Source organism: Zonotrichia leucophrys, chromosome 11 (assembly GCF_028769735.1).
Source record: "Zonotrichia leucophrys gambelii isolate GWCS_2022_RI chromosome 11, RI_Zleu_2.0, whole genome shotgun sequence".
NCBI classification, from domain to species: domain Eukaryota; kingdom Metazoa; phylum Chordata; class Aves; order Passeriformes; family Passerellidae; genus Zonotrichia; species Zonotrichia leucophrys.
Window position 1 is genome coordinate 9023467 of NC_088181.1, and position 15000 is coordinate 9038466.

The 15000-nt window shown below is 39.7% G+C and overlaps 1 protein-coding gene across 8 annotated transcripts in view; it reads left to right on the forward strand.

Annotated features, from left to right (window-relative positions):
• SLC7A6 (solute carrier family 7 member 6) overlaps positions 1-14972 on the forward strand; it is a 29074-nt gene extending 14102 nt beyond the window's left edge. For all 8 annotated transcript variants that reach the window (XM_064722904.1, XM_064722909.1, XM_064722907.1 and 5 more), the window contains 6 exons: positions 501-624; positions 7314-7417; positions 8474-8570; positions 9226-9375; positions 10068-10251; positions 11417-14972. In XM_064722904.1, the coding sequence (XP_064578974.1) occupies positions 501-624; positions 7314-7417; positions 8474-8570; positions 9226-9375; positions 10068-10251; positions 11417-11511 (754 nt within the window). In that variant the 3' untranslated portion in view covers positions 11512-14972. The remainder of the gene's footprint in view (positions 1-500; positions 625-7313; positions 7418-8473; positions 8571-9225; positions 9376-10067; positions 10252-11416) is intronic.
• Positions 14973-15000: the final 28 nt, after the last annotated feature.

The following is a 15000-nucleotide window of genomic DNA, read 5'->3' on the forward strand; positions in this document are numbered from 1 at the left end:
CAGATGAGAACAGGGGTTTGGTTTAATAAAGCTCCCTGCATCAGTTCCAGAAGGAGGTGCTGAAAGGACAACCCCATTCCCCAGGGAGGAGGAGGGCAGAACCTCAGAGCTTTGCCTCTTTGGGTTCTAAATGTGGTAATTAACATGGACATTAGGAAATCATTTAAAGCATGTAAGTTTGAAGGCTGTTACTACAGATGTGGAAACCTTGGAGTGTTTGAAGAGCAGTTGCAGAGAATCCCTTTTTACACATAATTTAGGTTCTAAGTTACTATAAAAATCTGATTTATTTTCCAGTCTTCTATATTAGAATTTCTAGTTATAAAAGAAACCAAACTCTGATTCCAGAGATACCTTCTTTGAAACCTTTATGCTGGTTTCATTAATTTTCTCTGCATTGTAAATGATACAAATAAATAACTTTAATCTGTTACTAGTGTAAGTTTTCTTTTTCTGCAGTTGTGGGTTTTGGAGTTTTGGCTTTTTTTTTTGTCTTGCAGGAACTTGCCCCTGGCTATTGCAGTGTCTATGCCAATTGTCACTATTATCTATATTATGACCAATATAGCTTACTATACAGTGCTGGATTCTCATGCTGTTCTCGCTAGTGATGCTGTGGCAGTGGTAAGTTGACCAAGTGTTACAAGTGAGTGTTTGAGATGCTTAACAAATCATTGTAAGGGTATGAGCAAAAACCAGATTCTCTGGGTGGTGGAAGAGAGTTCTATCCTCAGTGGAATCTTTAGGAAGACTTAGAGCATTGTATTCAGTGGATGAATGAAGAAAGGAGGTGAGAATTAAGCTATTCAAAGAAATCTGATGAAATTGAGGCACTTTGATCTGCTCAGATATTCTACATGTGACACAAGCTACAGATTGCTTGTTGCCCTTTATGTAGTTGGTGCAAGTTGGCGTAGGTTGAAGATTACATTGATGAATTTTTAAAGAAACATGGTAGTAATATTGCTTCATTTTCAAGTCTGGTGTAATCAAGCAGCAGTTACATTTCAGCCTCCTTGTTGCTATTTTGGGAAGAAGTGAAGTGGCTTTCTCCTTTTCAGTGAAGAGGCTTTGAGCTGGAAAGGATGGAGTGAAGCCATTTCTGGTTTCTGAATGGACTGAAGGTTCTGAGTAAAAGAAGTATGAAAGGATCTTTCCAGATCACATTCTGTGCTGTTTTTATTGGTGATGGGGCAAAAAAAATCATACCAGGGGGTTATATGGGAAAAGAAATAATAAAATGCCCTCCTTTTACAACACAATTGGCTTCATGTGATATAGCCCCAGTGTTGGGGCTAAGAAATGGATTTTTTGAAGTTTTTTTGTTGAAGAAATTTAAGTGATACAGCAACAGCCAGCTTAAAAGTTTTGCAAATGCTCTTCAGATGGTTGCTGACTGTGTCAAATCACTCACTTTTTCAGTGATTCCTGTCAGAGTCTCACAGTTGACTTCTGTTTTACCTCCTTATGGAAACCATTACAACCTTTGCTATTAACTTTTATGGAGATGAAAATTACTGTGTAGCACAAACACAAATAAAGAAGAGCAGACATTTTACCTCATCTTTCACTATTACTGAACAACCTTTTTGATGTTTTTTGAGACTACTATTGTGCTTTTATCTGTGAAAGAAGCAGCTGGCTCCACAAGCACTTTTGTCTCCTGACTGGAAGCATACTGGCTGCCAATGCACAGTTTGATACCTGTGTTTTGGTCATTTCTGTGGGCCTTGATTGAGTTCCTACAATAGGTGGTGTTTGGCAACCTACTTCTTTTAGCTCTTCCTTTGGAAGAGCTAAAAGTGGTTGAAGCAAACAGTTGTCCTGCACAGCCAGCTGTCATCTTTCTTGGAGCTGTACAGCTTTGTCAGCAGACTGGGGATAAAGAGGATGACTTCAGTTGCATCTTTGAATATCATCCTGTGAGTGCAGTGTAAATCCATCAGTTCACCCTGGTGCTCTCATATTCTAGAGCAGGCTTGCTTTGCTTTGCCATGCTCCCTCAATGAACTGAAACGTGGGAGGCTGTGTGGTTTAGCTGTTTTATTCTTCTTTGGTGTATTTAATAAGTATTGACTATTCTCAACTAACCACAAAGATATCAGGACCCTACACCTGATTTTCAGCGCATGAGCTGGAATAGTGGGTACCGCCCTAAGCCTCCTCATCTGAGCACAACTAGGCCAACCTGGAGCTCTTCCTTTTTCTAACTGAATTCAGACAGAAATTTTTAAGTTCTTCTTAGACCTTTTGGGTATTACTTCTCTTCCTTCATTGGCTTCACTGGCTTCTTTTCTGAAAAGGAAAATCCGCTTGTACTTAGCCATCAGTGTCATGTTCCTCTTCTTTGCTTGCACAGGCACTTCCCAGTAAGGTTTCTTTGGATGAAGAGCACATTCCATACCTTCAAACTGAGGGTAGGCAGTTGCTTTTAGAGGGAGAGTTGTTCAGTAAGTTATTTGCCTTCTTTCTTGGAGCCAGCTGTAATTCACTGCCAATGCAACACTCCTGTTGGCAGCTGCATGGAAGTTCTGTGGCTTTGGAGTCCAAGCTGAAAAGCTGAACTTGAGAATGATATATTATATTTTCAGTATGAGATAGGTAAGAGACTAGGGAAACACTGAACCCTTGTTCTACAGCTAGCTGTGAGAGAGGATAAACACCTGAGAAGGTTTAGATCAAATATCTTCAGCACCTCCATGAAAACATAAATGGAACTGTTTTACTGTTGGAGCTGACACTGGAAATTTTAATGTGGGCTGTACAGAAGAGATAACTTACAGGCATGCAGGAATGCAGTGTATTAATGCAGCAGAGTAGTGCTGGTTCTCTTGCCATAAGATTATATTCAGTGACCCAAAAATGAAGTGGGAATTTTATGCTGGACTTCTTACTGCACTGATACCTTTTTCTCCCAGTAAAGGTGTTGCCAATAATATGAGAGAATTATGTCTGTTTGAGTAGAATTGATCAACAGCATGGTAATTGAAAGGAGAATTACAAGAGACACATTTAAATTGTTTTCTATTGCACCTTTACAATTTTCTGGGTTTGGTTGATGGGCACTCTTCCTTCTAATATATGTGACAATAAATCTAATTTGGTCAATGGGGAGAGATGTCATACAGTATCCTGACAATGTAATCTATGGCAATGGGAGAAAACTTCTGCTCAGGTGCTTTTTTTTCTTTTTGCATGTGCAGCTTCCTAATTGCCATTAATCAAGAGTTTGTTTTTGTTAGGCAGTAGCACCTTAGAGTCCTCAGAAGCTCAAAATTAAGAAAACATACTGTAATTCTGACTGCCAGATCTTCCTGTAATGTGGGAATGTATTTATACTTCACCTCAAGAAAAATTTCAAAGCAGAATTAATTGTGTTTCCAAAATATCAGTCAGATTGCTTATATATATATGTACACACACACATATATCCCCTTGCTACTCTGAATGTTAATAGAACTTGGTCTGGAAAAGCTCCTGGGCAATAGGACCTTGAAATGAGTTAATGTGAAGAGGCTCTGTAGATGCCTTTTAAACTTTCCTAACAGAAACACCTGATAATCCTTGGGTATTTTTTGGTATAAGTTTCTTATTCATGTTAGGCTACATTCCCTTTGCATTTCTCCATTTGTCCCTCCAATCAATACTGTGTGCTGCTTTGCCAGCCTCACATGTGCTTGTGGCTCCTTATGCTCTCAGTGTAGTCTGACATTTCTTGTGTGCCTCTAAGTACACTTCTAATGTGCAGCTAAGTGTGATGAAACTGTTCTCATCTTGTGATTTGTAATATGTATGTGGGTCTTGCTACTCATCTGTGTGCCTGAATTACTGAGTGTGAGGCAATATCCTGTGTATTTTGCTGTGGCAGCTCTTGATGCTGGAATTTCTGCTGCTTTTAGTTCAACCTGTTTGTACAGAACTGTTGTTTGGACCTTTAAAAGGACAAAAAAGTGTTCTTGCAAACCATTCAAAACTTACCAGCTGATGATCATGAGATCAAACTAACCCAAGACAAAAATAAAATGTAGTTTATTCAGTCATTCATGCCTTGAAACAAAGCTGTAATTCAGTTTTTGACCATTCTTCTGGGAGTAATGTAACATTTTAGTTATGATTAAATAAGGGCAGTTCAGCTGAGAAGTGCAAGGCTGGAAAGCCTCTTCTTTCATTATTATTCCCTGATGTTTGAAAAAAAAAATCAAAACTAAAGGGGACAATTCCAGCTGCATGTCCTACAGTGTGCATGTATCCATGTATACCTTACATATTCAATGGATGGGAGGGCATAAAAGAACTGTATCTGTACTTGCAAGGGTTACATCAGCACTTCTCTGAATTCTGTTTCCAAGCTGTTAGAAGCAGTTATAATTCAAGTCTGGACTACAGGATTTGTCAGACTATAGCAGAGATGACAATTTAATCTCTTAATCCTTCTTGCTCTTTAGACTTTCTCAGAAGAATCCTGAGATGATATCCTCATAGTGGTGGTTTTCTCCTGTTATGGTGGACTAAATGTTTCTGCTTATAGCTACCTCCAGGTAGGCGGCTCTGTCATCCTCCACATGCCTTTGTAAATGCTCTATTCTTTCCTCCATTGCCAGCTCATTTGTTTTTATATATGTACTTCACAACTCCCAGAAGTAGTTGTAGTTAAAGTAGAATTGGTGAGGAGCTCAGCTTAAAGCCCAGGACTGGCTCATTTCTGGAGGATCCATGATTGTACAGTTGTGGTTTTAGCAGAAAACAACCACTAACTCTGCTACTTTTCCCTCCACCTTTCCCTTCTTGGTGCAGTGCACTCAGTATGTGTGCTTAATAACTTGATTTTGTGTTGTACTTTCCTCTACCCTGCCTTCTTATGCAAAATAATCCTCTGATATGCATGCAGTGAATGTTTCTGTGGCTGCTTTTACTTAGACTTCAGTATCTCTTTTAGCAAGAAATGCTGTGGAGATCTTTGGGTTTATCTTTGTTCACAAGAGACTATAGCTGAGCTTGGAAAAAGACATTTCTTGGCATATGTTAAAGGGAGGATATTGAAGGACTTTAAATTTGTACTCAAGTGTCTGAGTAGTAGTAATGAACTTGGCTGATTTTTGTTATAAATAACGGTGAAACCCTGTCAGAAAACACCTGCCTAAAGGCAGGTGGGTCTTTATGTTCATGTAAAGCTGGTTAATATCAATAGATAGATTAGGCAAACTCCAGGGACCTTTCAACTTTGTTTTGCTGAAAGATCATTTTGCAGGCAGGTAAATCTACTTGGCAAACCAAGCTGAACTTTTTTTAGATGAGTCTCAATTAAAATAGTCTTTTGTACTGCCTCACCTCAAGTTTAGCTCTTGAAGTTTCTCTGCCCTGTGCTCTGTGATGAATCCCAACTACAGCATTAGAAAGTAGATTGGAAATGACAGTGTTTGTTAGGGGTTTTCACTACATTACTCTCTTTTTTGAAGAGTCTGACTTGTACAGCTCTAGGGAAATCACTTATTTAGGCTTTGAGCTGGATCAACAGTTGATGTAGCACATAGCCTGCATTTAGAATACATTGAATCTGTAGCATTTTGGTCTGTATATAATTTGTGGGTTTTACTGTTCATTTGAATTAAATGTTGCTTTCCAAGATGTGTGCAACAGTATTAGCATCTCCTAGAACAACTGGATACACATTACAGGATGGAAATAGCCTTTGAGTTAGTCCTGCACTTGTCATTCACACTGGCCCATTTCCAGATGTTTCAAAAGGAAATAGAAAAGAACATCATTGCAAAGAACATCTTTGGAGGGAAAAAATTTCTCCAAATGTTATATTAGCTAATTTGCATCCTTCAGCATAAGATTGCATTAATAGGGTTTTTTTTCTCTCTTCTTTAGCTTCAGCTGTTAATATTACTTATCTAAACGCTTATCCTTTGGGCAGTTTTACTAAACATCTTAATTCTCTAACATCTTCTTCTGTAGCTTAACTTAATATATTAAAACAAAAAATCCTCCAGGAGTTTTGTGTCTGGTAATTTCACTTGTTGTTTGGCTTCAGAAATCAGCAGTTCAGGTTTAAATATTCCTTTAAAATATTTCAACAATTGCTTACTAGAGTTTTCTTCTTGTCCTCATTCTTGTTCTGGAGGAGTTGTCTTAATTCATTGACTGGATCATAACAAATTACATTCTGCTTCAGGGGACTGCTGCTTGCTAAGATGTAAAATGTTCAAACCTTTGTTTGAATACTTATACATGAGTATGTACCTTTGTGTTTCCCCAAATAGTGACTTGATGCTGTCCAATGTAGTCATGATTTTTTTGCTACTATGACTGTTAGTTTGCTTCTGTAAAAGAAATGATGGAAGTGATTTAGTTACGTGTAGGTAGGCTTGGGATGGGTAGGAAGGCTTCCACCCACATCCTTGAACAGCCTGAGGGCATTTCTGCCTCACTTCATGCCAGTGTCCAGATATGTACAATGCTCAGACCAGGATGGGAGATGGAATCCCTGTCAGTCTGCATTAATTAAATTTCTTCATGTTTCAAATGTGTGGTCTGATACTTTAAGTCTCTCTGACTTTTTTCTCCATCCAGGAGGTTGAACAGAATAGACCAGGACAGTATATTGCAAATTATTACCCATTTTTGTTTTAGATCCAAGACTGCTGGCAGTCAGTGGCTCTTACCACTTGCTGTTAAACTTTGATGCTCCTGATTTCCTGGTTCCAGAGCTCTACCATGGACAGTCACCACAGTTTCTTGCAGTATTGTCTAGCAACATCAAGTATTGAGCAATTGATAAGATCAATTGCTCTGTTATTTGCCAAGTTGTGAGAGTAGAGTCCAGAGGCCCTGCCAGTGGAGCTAAAGAAAAAGATGCTGCTTAGGAAACTGAAAAAAAAAGGAATTGAAGTAGATTCCTACAATAGAATCTATGAGCAGCAGCTGTGATGTTGGCAGTGGTTATTCACTGCAATATGACATTTCCCTGTTTGGTTAGGTAATATTTTTAGTAATCCAAAGAATGTTCACTTGTGTTCTGTAGGTCAGTTAGATAATAAAATATATTAGGATTGGGAAGAAAATGCTCAAAACATTTTCTTTTCCCTTGTGAGCAGAAATATAACTTCAGATGCTTGGCTAAAGAAGTTTGTGTGTATTTAGAATCCATAAATAAATAAGAGAGCTGTGTGATTCCTTGTGCTGCATTATGAACTGTTCTGTGTTACTATTTTTCCATACAAGTGTATTACAAAAGCTCTGATATAATATTTTTACATATTCTTTTTTGCAGATATTTTCATGTTTCCTTTTCTTTTCCCTTTCATCAGACATTTGCTGATAGGGTATTTGGTATATTCAGCTGGACGATTCCCATTGCTGTAGCCTTTTCTTGCTTTGGAGGACTTAATGCTTCAATTCTAGCATCATCAAGGTAGTGCATACCTCTTTCAGCTTGACAAATGCTCATAATTCCTTTTACATGTTACTGTTATGCTGATCTATTATGAGAGAGGCAGAAAATACTTTTAAAACTCAAACTATAATGAATAGCCACAATAAAACCACAGATCTAAATAAACCTTTGTGTGTGTCTGTACATATACCCTTAACACTGCCTTGTTTCTCCAAAGCATTCCTGAGTGTATGCAGAGCATAATTATAAGATCCAATGAATTTTGTCTGGTGAAAAAGAGTCAAATGAATTTTGTGTGGTGAGTCCTCAGGCCTTCTGATTGTTTGCATTACCTTCCATTTTGATTGATAGAATAATTCTAGCAAGTTTTTGTTTTCAAATGTATTTATCTAAAACTTACTGACCTTTTAATATCAGTATTTTAAAACTTTGTACTTGGAAAAACTCTAAAAAACTTGCTACTGCTATGAAGCTGCAATCAGAAAGCTTAGGATACTGTCTAGAACCTTTTCTTTGAGCACTGATTGTGGATGTAACTAGCAAAAGTTTTAAATAGATTTATCCAGGCATTTTAATATTCTTCCTATCCATTGAATGAATTTGAAATGTCTCTACTGAGAAGAAATATCATCATTTGGTGAAGCAGTCAATATAGAACAGTTGGTAATAAAATTGTGTGTTTGTTTTTTGAGCATGTGGTTGAGTGACATCATTTTAGGGACCTGGCAATCTCTTCTGGCAATCTCTTGACATTGAAAACTGTTTTTCCCTAAGCTGGAATGATTTCAGTGCTAGCTTTTAGAATTTTGTGAAACAATAGAAATTTGTTTCAGTTACGTAGAGATTCCCTATTTTACCTGTAGGACGATTTAAAACAAAAAAGGTTGTTAACAGCTTGTTTCTAAAAGCTTACCTCTCAATACTTGTACAATACACCTTTATAAGAAGGTTCCAGTTTAAAGGACAGAAATTCAGTGTTGTAAACATTTATTTTGACTGGTATTGTTCTTTGATTTTCTGTAATATATTCTCCTTGCCTGTGATCTCAACATGTGTTTTACTTCTTTTTTTCAGGCTGTTTTTTGTAGGATCTCGGGAAGGTCACCTTCCTGATCTGTTGTCTATGATCCACATAAAGAGGTTCACACCTGTGCCAGCTCTGCTCTTCAATGCAAGTTATTGCTTTTCTTTTCAACTAATTAGATGAGACACACAGCACAGCTTCCCTCAAAATGCAGCTTCAACACAGAGCTAGAAAAATGTACACAAATATATATGTTTAAAAAATAACATGAGAAAAGTATGAAAGAACTAGTCCATGTATGTATTCAATTTCATGCTGAAATCAGAACATCAGTTTAGCAGAAGGCCATGCCATAAGAAATGTGTTCTGTTTACAATGGATTGCATTTTTAGCCATTTGAAACTGCAACTAATAATTGACATATTGTATATAAAAGATTTCTGCTGCTCAAGACTGAATAATTCCTAGAGCCCAAAGTGCTTCTCTCAGATCCTTCCTGCATCTAAATGCAGCTGAGAAACCCAGTCCCCTGAATAAGAATGTAATTTATTGTGATCCAGTCAATGAATTAAGGCAACTTTTTCAGAACAAGAATATGAATTATTAAAAGGAAAACTTAAAAAAATTCACAAGAGATAAAATATACTGTCATCAAGGTGATTGCTGAAAGAGTAATTTTTTGAGGCACAAAATTATGCCAGACACTAAGGAGTGTCAGGTGTTACTTAAAGGCAAAAACCAGGATAAACAGTAAGTTTCAAACCTTTGAGTTTAGATGCTTAATCTTGTTCTTTTCTGACAGTGTTTTATGACCCTTATTTACCTGGCTGTGGAAGATGTCTTCAAACTGATTAATTACTTCAGCTTCAGTTACTGGTTTTTTGTTGGTCTGTCTATTGCTGGGCAGTTATATCTACGTTGGAAAGAACCAGATCGGCCTAGACCTCTTAAGGTAATACTGATTACACAATTGTTAAAAATCCCTGCCTTCCTTATAAGAGTACTGTCTAAAATCTGGACCATACATGTTAAGTGTAAAGGTTACAGATTGATCAGGACATAAAGTGTGGTTTGCCTTTGATATTGTACCATGAAAGTTAGCTTGTCTGCTAGGTAAGAACAAGAGATTGTTGTGGCAGTATACTCTATTACATGCTAGTTCAATAAGTACCCCTTCTGTCTGCCCACTGGAGAATGTCTCAAGAGCCTAACACAGTAGTTAGCCTTTTATCTAGCAGCAGAAATCTCTGGTTGGAATTGCTCAAGTTAAGTAACTCTGTGGATCACCTTTAGCTCTGATGGTATCTAATACTCTAACCTCATACTTTGATACTCTACTGCAAAAAGTCAGTAATTCATGTTTCCCAAGTTTTACTGGTTTTGTCTAAAAACACCTCATGCTACTATGCACTTTCTTTCAGCACAGCAGAGTTACCATACTTGATTACTTTTGCAATATTTAGCAACAGTTCTGTTAAGAATAATTCTGCTATTTGCTTATTGTCCTAAATAGCCAGATATATGAGAGGAAGAGCAGAGAATTCTACAGAGGGGGTTTCAGAGAGGAAAGTCTGTATCATAATGTTTGTAACCATAGATAGTGAATATCTCATTAACATTGTGTTCTCTTTTTTCTGTCTACAGCTGAGTCTGGCTTTCCCAATAATATTCTGTATATGCACAATATTTCTGGTGGTAGTGCCACTCTATAGTGACTTTATAAATTCAGTGATTGGAATTGGCATTGCTTTATCTGGAATTCCATTCTTTTTCTTGGGAGTCTATTTACCTGCATCAAGGAGACCTCAATTTATTAACAAGTTTATGGGTAAGTTTCTTTGTTTGCTGGAGATGTTGTTAGGAAAGGGAAAAGTAAGTAGGTGACTCTTGATCTGTTCCTGGAAAGGGTCGTGGTGGGCTGACCCAGCTGAGTAGCCAGGGCTGGCTCATCAGCACCCCCAGCAGCACGAGGGACAGAACAGGAAGAAAAAAGGTGGGGAGCGCTGCTGGTCAAGTCAAAGAAAATTTAGTGAGTGAAGAGGGGGAAAAGCCCTGCTGCTGCAAGAGCAATCAATCACACACCTCACAGGCAGCCCAGTGTGCAGCCAGTCTCCAAGCAACAGCTGTATGGGGAAACACTCCCACAGGCAAACACTTCTTGCTCAACCCTTTTCTATTGCTGGACGTGACACCAGAGAGGATGAAATAGCCCTTTGCATAGTTTGGGTGAGCTGTTCTGGACATCCTCCTGCCAGACTCCTGCCCTCTCCCATCCTGCCAACTGCAGGAAGAGCTAAGAGGAGAGAAAAGAAGCCTTGATACTGTTCAGCAATAGCCAAAACATCAGGAAAAAGTCTTTAATTTGAACCAAGATTGATGATTGTAAAAAGTGTGAACATTCTTGGTAGCACAAGCTGTCCAGCTTTACTGAATTGGTTATTTGAAAATAGATAGATTTTATGTCAGTAAAGAATGGAATTTTGCCTTCTGTTGAATTACAGTTTGCCAGCAGTTAAATTACACAAATTTCAACTTTTCTCTATCGGTGCTCTTTGTTTTTGTCACTGTGTGAGACAGCCATGATGAGGGATGTGGTAAGGAAGGTTTATAGCATAACCTGACCCTGAAAGCAGGATGTGGTGCTGCAGTAGTAGAATGTATGTAAATATTCAGTAATCTTGTAGCCTTCCCTCTATGCTATTAGTTTTACTTTCTTTATTCCACAAATTTTACACACTTAATTATAAGGAAAAAAGATTTTATTCAGTTACTTGGCAGGGTACCTAAGAAGCAGAACACCCTAGGATATCAACAGAACAGTTTAAGATTTGTGAAAAATGAGTGGGACAAAGTTATTGTACTAGCTTTTACTGTTTCTTTCCCTAAAGAGAGGTGAGACAGCATTCCTGACAGCTTTCATTGGTCAGATGTGTTTTGTAATTAGAGTTGAGATAGGTGGCTGTTGTTCTAATCTGTCTCCAATTTCTCTGCAGGTGCAGTCACACGGAACATACAGCTGCTCTGTTACTGTGTTTTAACAGAGATGGACCCAAATGAAGAAAAGAAACCAGAAATCAAATCCAACTAAAGTTTAAAGCCATTACAAGAAGCAGGAGGGAGGATAAAGCAATTACACAAAAGAAAGGGAAGAGCTGGAACTGGAAGACACAGAAAAGCTGGTTTTGGTGGTCTTTCAGAAATGCTGAAAATATTCTTACTTGTAGATGGATTCCAACATGGGTCATGCCCTTGTGTCATCCTCCTAAACTATGGCATGTTTTCAGGGCAGGTTTTCATTGGATAACGATGACCTACTCATTACCGACTCACACATGATGTGTGTCAATACTGTTTCTTTTTCGGAATAGGTACTAAAATGGTAAGAGCTAATGGATCAAATTAGATTTCAGCAGAAACAAGTGGTGAAGTAATGCATTATTACATCAGACTAAAGCCCACTTTGACTCCAAAGACTGAGTAATTTCCAGCTTAATTCTCATGGATACTTGCATGAAATGATTTGCTGTACTGTCTCAGTTATTTTCTCAGAAGAAAACTGGTCACAACAAACTACTTCATTTGTTTTTCTGCCCCTTGCCACTGCAGATTTGATTAATGGTTGATTTTTTTTCTTGATAACACATCGGTACTTTGTGTTGTATTGTGTTCTCATACGTTTTAGTTGTATAAAGTTCTACTTTGGTTTATACCAGTTTCCCCCTGTTATAATGGTTCTGCCCCTGCTGCCTCCTCCCTTCTTTTTTATGTCAATCTCCCTACCTGTTCCCCAAAAGTGGCTGAATCCTTCCCTTAACCCCTCCCCAGTGTCCTGTCCATCACTCAACGGCCCATCCCCTCCCTCTAGAAACTTCTACCAAGGGCGTCGAGTGATAGGTTCAGGCACTGGGACCCCTCCCTCAGGTGGCCCTTATTGGCTCCCCTACCTGCCTGTTTCCCTGGTCCCCACACCCTCCTGTATCCCCATTGGCAGGTGGGCAAACCCTCCCTGGTTTGCTCCCCCCCTTTATAACACCCTGCACACTCCAAATCGTCATTTTCAGTTGGCTGCAGCTGCTGGGTTTGGGCTCTGCTTTGAGCTCTGTAATAAACTGGGCTTTGACCCTGATTGGGGTCCACTCTCCTCCTTCTCCCTAAGTCATGCTGCTGCCTCATCCCGAAGGTGAAAGGCTCAGCTGCTTTCCCGACCTCCCGAGGAATAGGGGAGAGCATCCCCTGCAGTGCCAGAGCAAGCCAGGGTGGCTCCAAGCACCCACTCGGAGAGGCACTGCCGCAGCTCTGTAAATCTCTTCCAGGTTTTATGAAACTTTCAAAGTCAAAATGTTCAGTTTGAAGTCTGTGAACAGTTATTTAATTGCTTCAGTGAAGACCCAGTAGCTGAGTTACCTCAGCAGAGAGAAAATTCCCTTCATAAATTTCAGTGCTGTTCACTAGAAAGTGACCACCTAAAACCTAGAAACCACTTTCTACGGCAGAATTTCTGTGGCAGATACTAGATCTTGGCAGCTAAGTAGCAGGGAGAAAAACTAGAAATAAAAACAGAAGTAAAGGGTACTACTGCAGCACAGACATGCTGATTCATATTCTATGTATAAATTCCAAAGCTGTAAGCCTAGAATCGGGGCTGTTTTGATACTGAATTCTGGTGCAGTAAAAGGCAACAAGAAGCCTGTTTGTCTGGCAAAGTGAGGTATGTATTTCAAAAACATACCTAAGATTTTTACCTTAGTTCAGAATGCCTGTCTCAGTTGACCTGAGTTTGGCCACATGTATGGATTTGTGCATTTAAGTTGAACTAAATCTTGAAATTACAAGATTATGGCTGAAGTAATACACACTTCAAAGGGTGCACCACAGTTGCATCAGTGACCTGAATAATAGTGGGGATAATTTGGATTTTTGCACTGTCTTGTTAACTTTTCTCTGAAGCAAACAAAAATACCTTGTCTCCACTCCTTTTTGTTATTACTACTGATTGGCCTACTGCTGCAGCCTCCAGTTCATGAGTGACATTGACCAGCAAAGAGCTAATCTTATCAGCTGTTTTTGGCAGACTCAAGTAGGAGAGTGCTGAAATACTAAATGTGTCCAAACAGGTACAATGGAATTGTTTAAAGATCTACAAATGCAAGTTAAAATGGTGACCTGGGTTCAGCTCTGCCAACTTCTGTGATTTTTAAATGAGTAAAGAAAACTTGGTAAAAAAAAAAAAAGATTTACAATTGGAATGCACGTTGTTCTACTTCAATTGTTAAACTACTGGGGAGAGTAATGGACAGTCAAGGCATTTCATATGCTCAAACACTTGTCTCTTGTGAAGAAAGACACTTGACATTTAGGAACAAATGAATTAGAAAGCAGTAGGATAGGTTGCCTTCCAGGACTTCACTTGCTATCAGGGCAGACACATCGATCTTCTTGTGAAACCTGACATATTAGTCATGACCAGAAGGGCTGCTGCCAACAGTACCTCCACATCTGTACATTTGCTACAGGTACAAACTCTTGGGCATGCAGCTTTGGGAAAACAAAAGTAAAGGTCCCTGGTGTTTATGTCTCTCTGGGAGCCTTTCAGGAACCCTCAGCCAGCCCCAACAGATTCAGGCAACAAAGACCCTCAAACTCCTCACACCGATGATTATGTAGTAGGAGAAGAAAATCAATTATGGCGTGATTTTGTAAGGTGGCTTGCCTTGTTGTTTTGTCATCTGCCAGGAGGTCAGAAAGTGCAGCTGCTGTAATATTTGCCTGTTTAGCGACCCAACACTCTAGGTGTGACAACGCACCTCGAGCTTTGGCTGCAGACACCCGTGGCAAAAACACGGTGATTGCAACACCTTTTGGGTCAGACCAATGTATGATTTCAGAATCACAATTTGGGTCCAAATTCCTTAAGTTTCTCTTTTTGCGGGCTGAATTGTGGGCGCTGGTTTTGGTTCACCAATCCATGATTTGGGTCTTGTTGGGTGTAAACAGGCTCAGCTTTCCAATGGTGCATGGACCTCCGATCAGACAAGAGGGGATGCCCTGCCCACGCTCTATCACCACAAATGAGGAAAAAATCTTTAGGGAGGGCACGGGGCTTATTGTCAGGGGAGGGCGACATCTCCACATGGGAAAGGCTGGATGGTGGCTGTTATCCTTGTAGGGCTGAGCTTCAGCATCTCTCCAGGCAGAAATTCAAGCTTCACTTACTGACTGTTCAGTAGTTTCCAAGGGAGAACAGTGTAGAAAAGTGTAGAGAAGCGAGTGCCGCGCACAGCCTGTCCTGGGGGGGGTGCTGTGGGCCGGAGCTGTGCTCCTGCCGTGCCCGCGGCTGTCACAGCGCGGCAGCAGCCGCCGTGCCCTCGGTTAGCGGCACCGGACGGCGCTGCCCGGGGCCGGGCTACTGTGCAGAACAGCGCAGCCAGAGCGGAGCCCCGAAAGGCCGCGAGGAGCAGCCAGAGAGAGCCGCTGCTTTGCAAACCCCTCCAGGAGCACCGGCCGTGGTTTTTGAGGGCTGTATTTGGTCACGGAAAATAAAATCTTTCGCATTTTGATAATTTGGCTTTTCGATTGA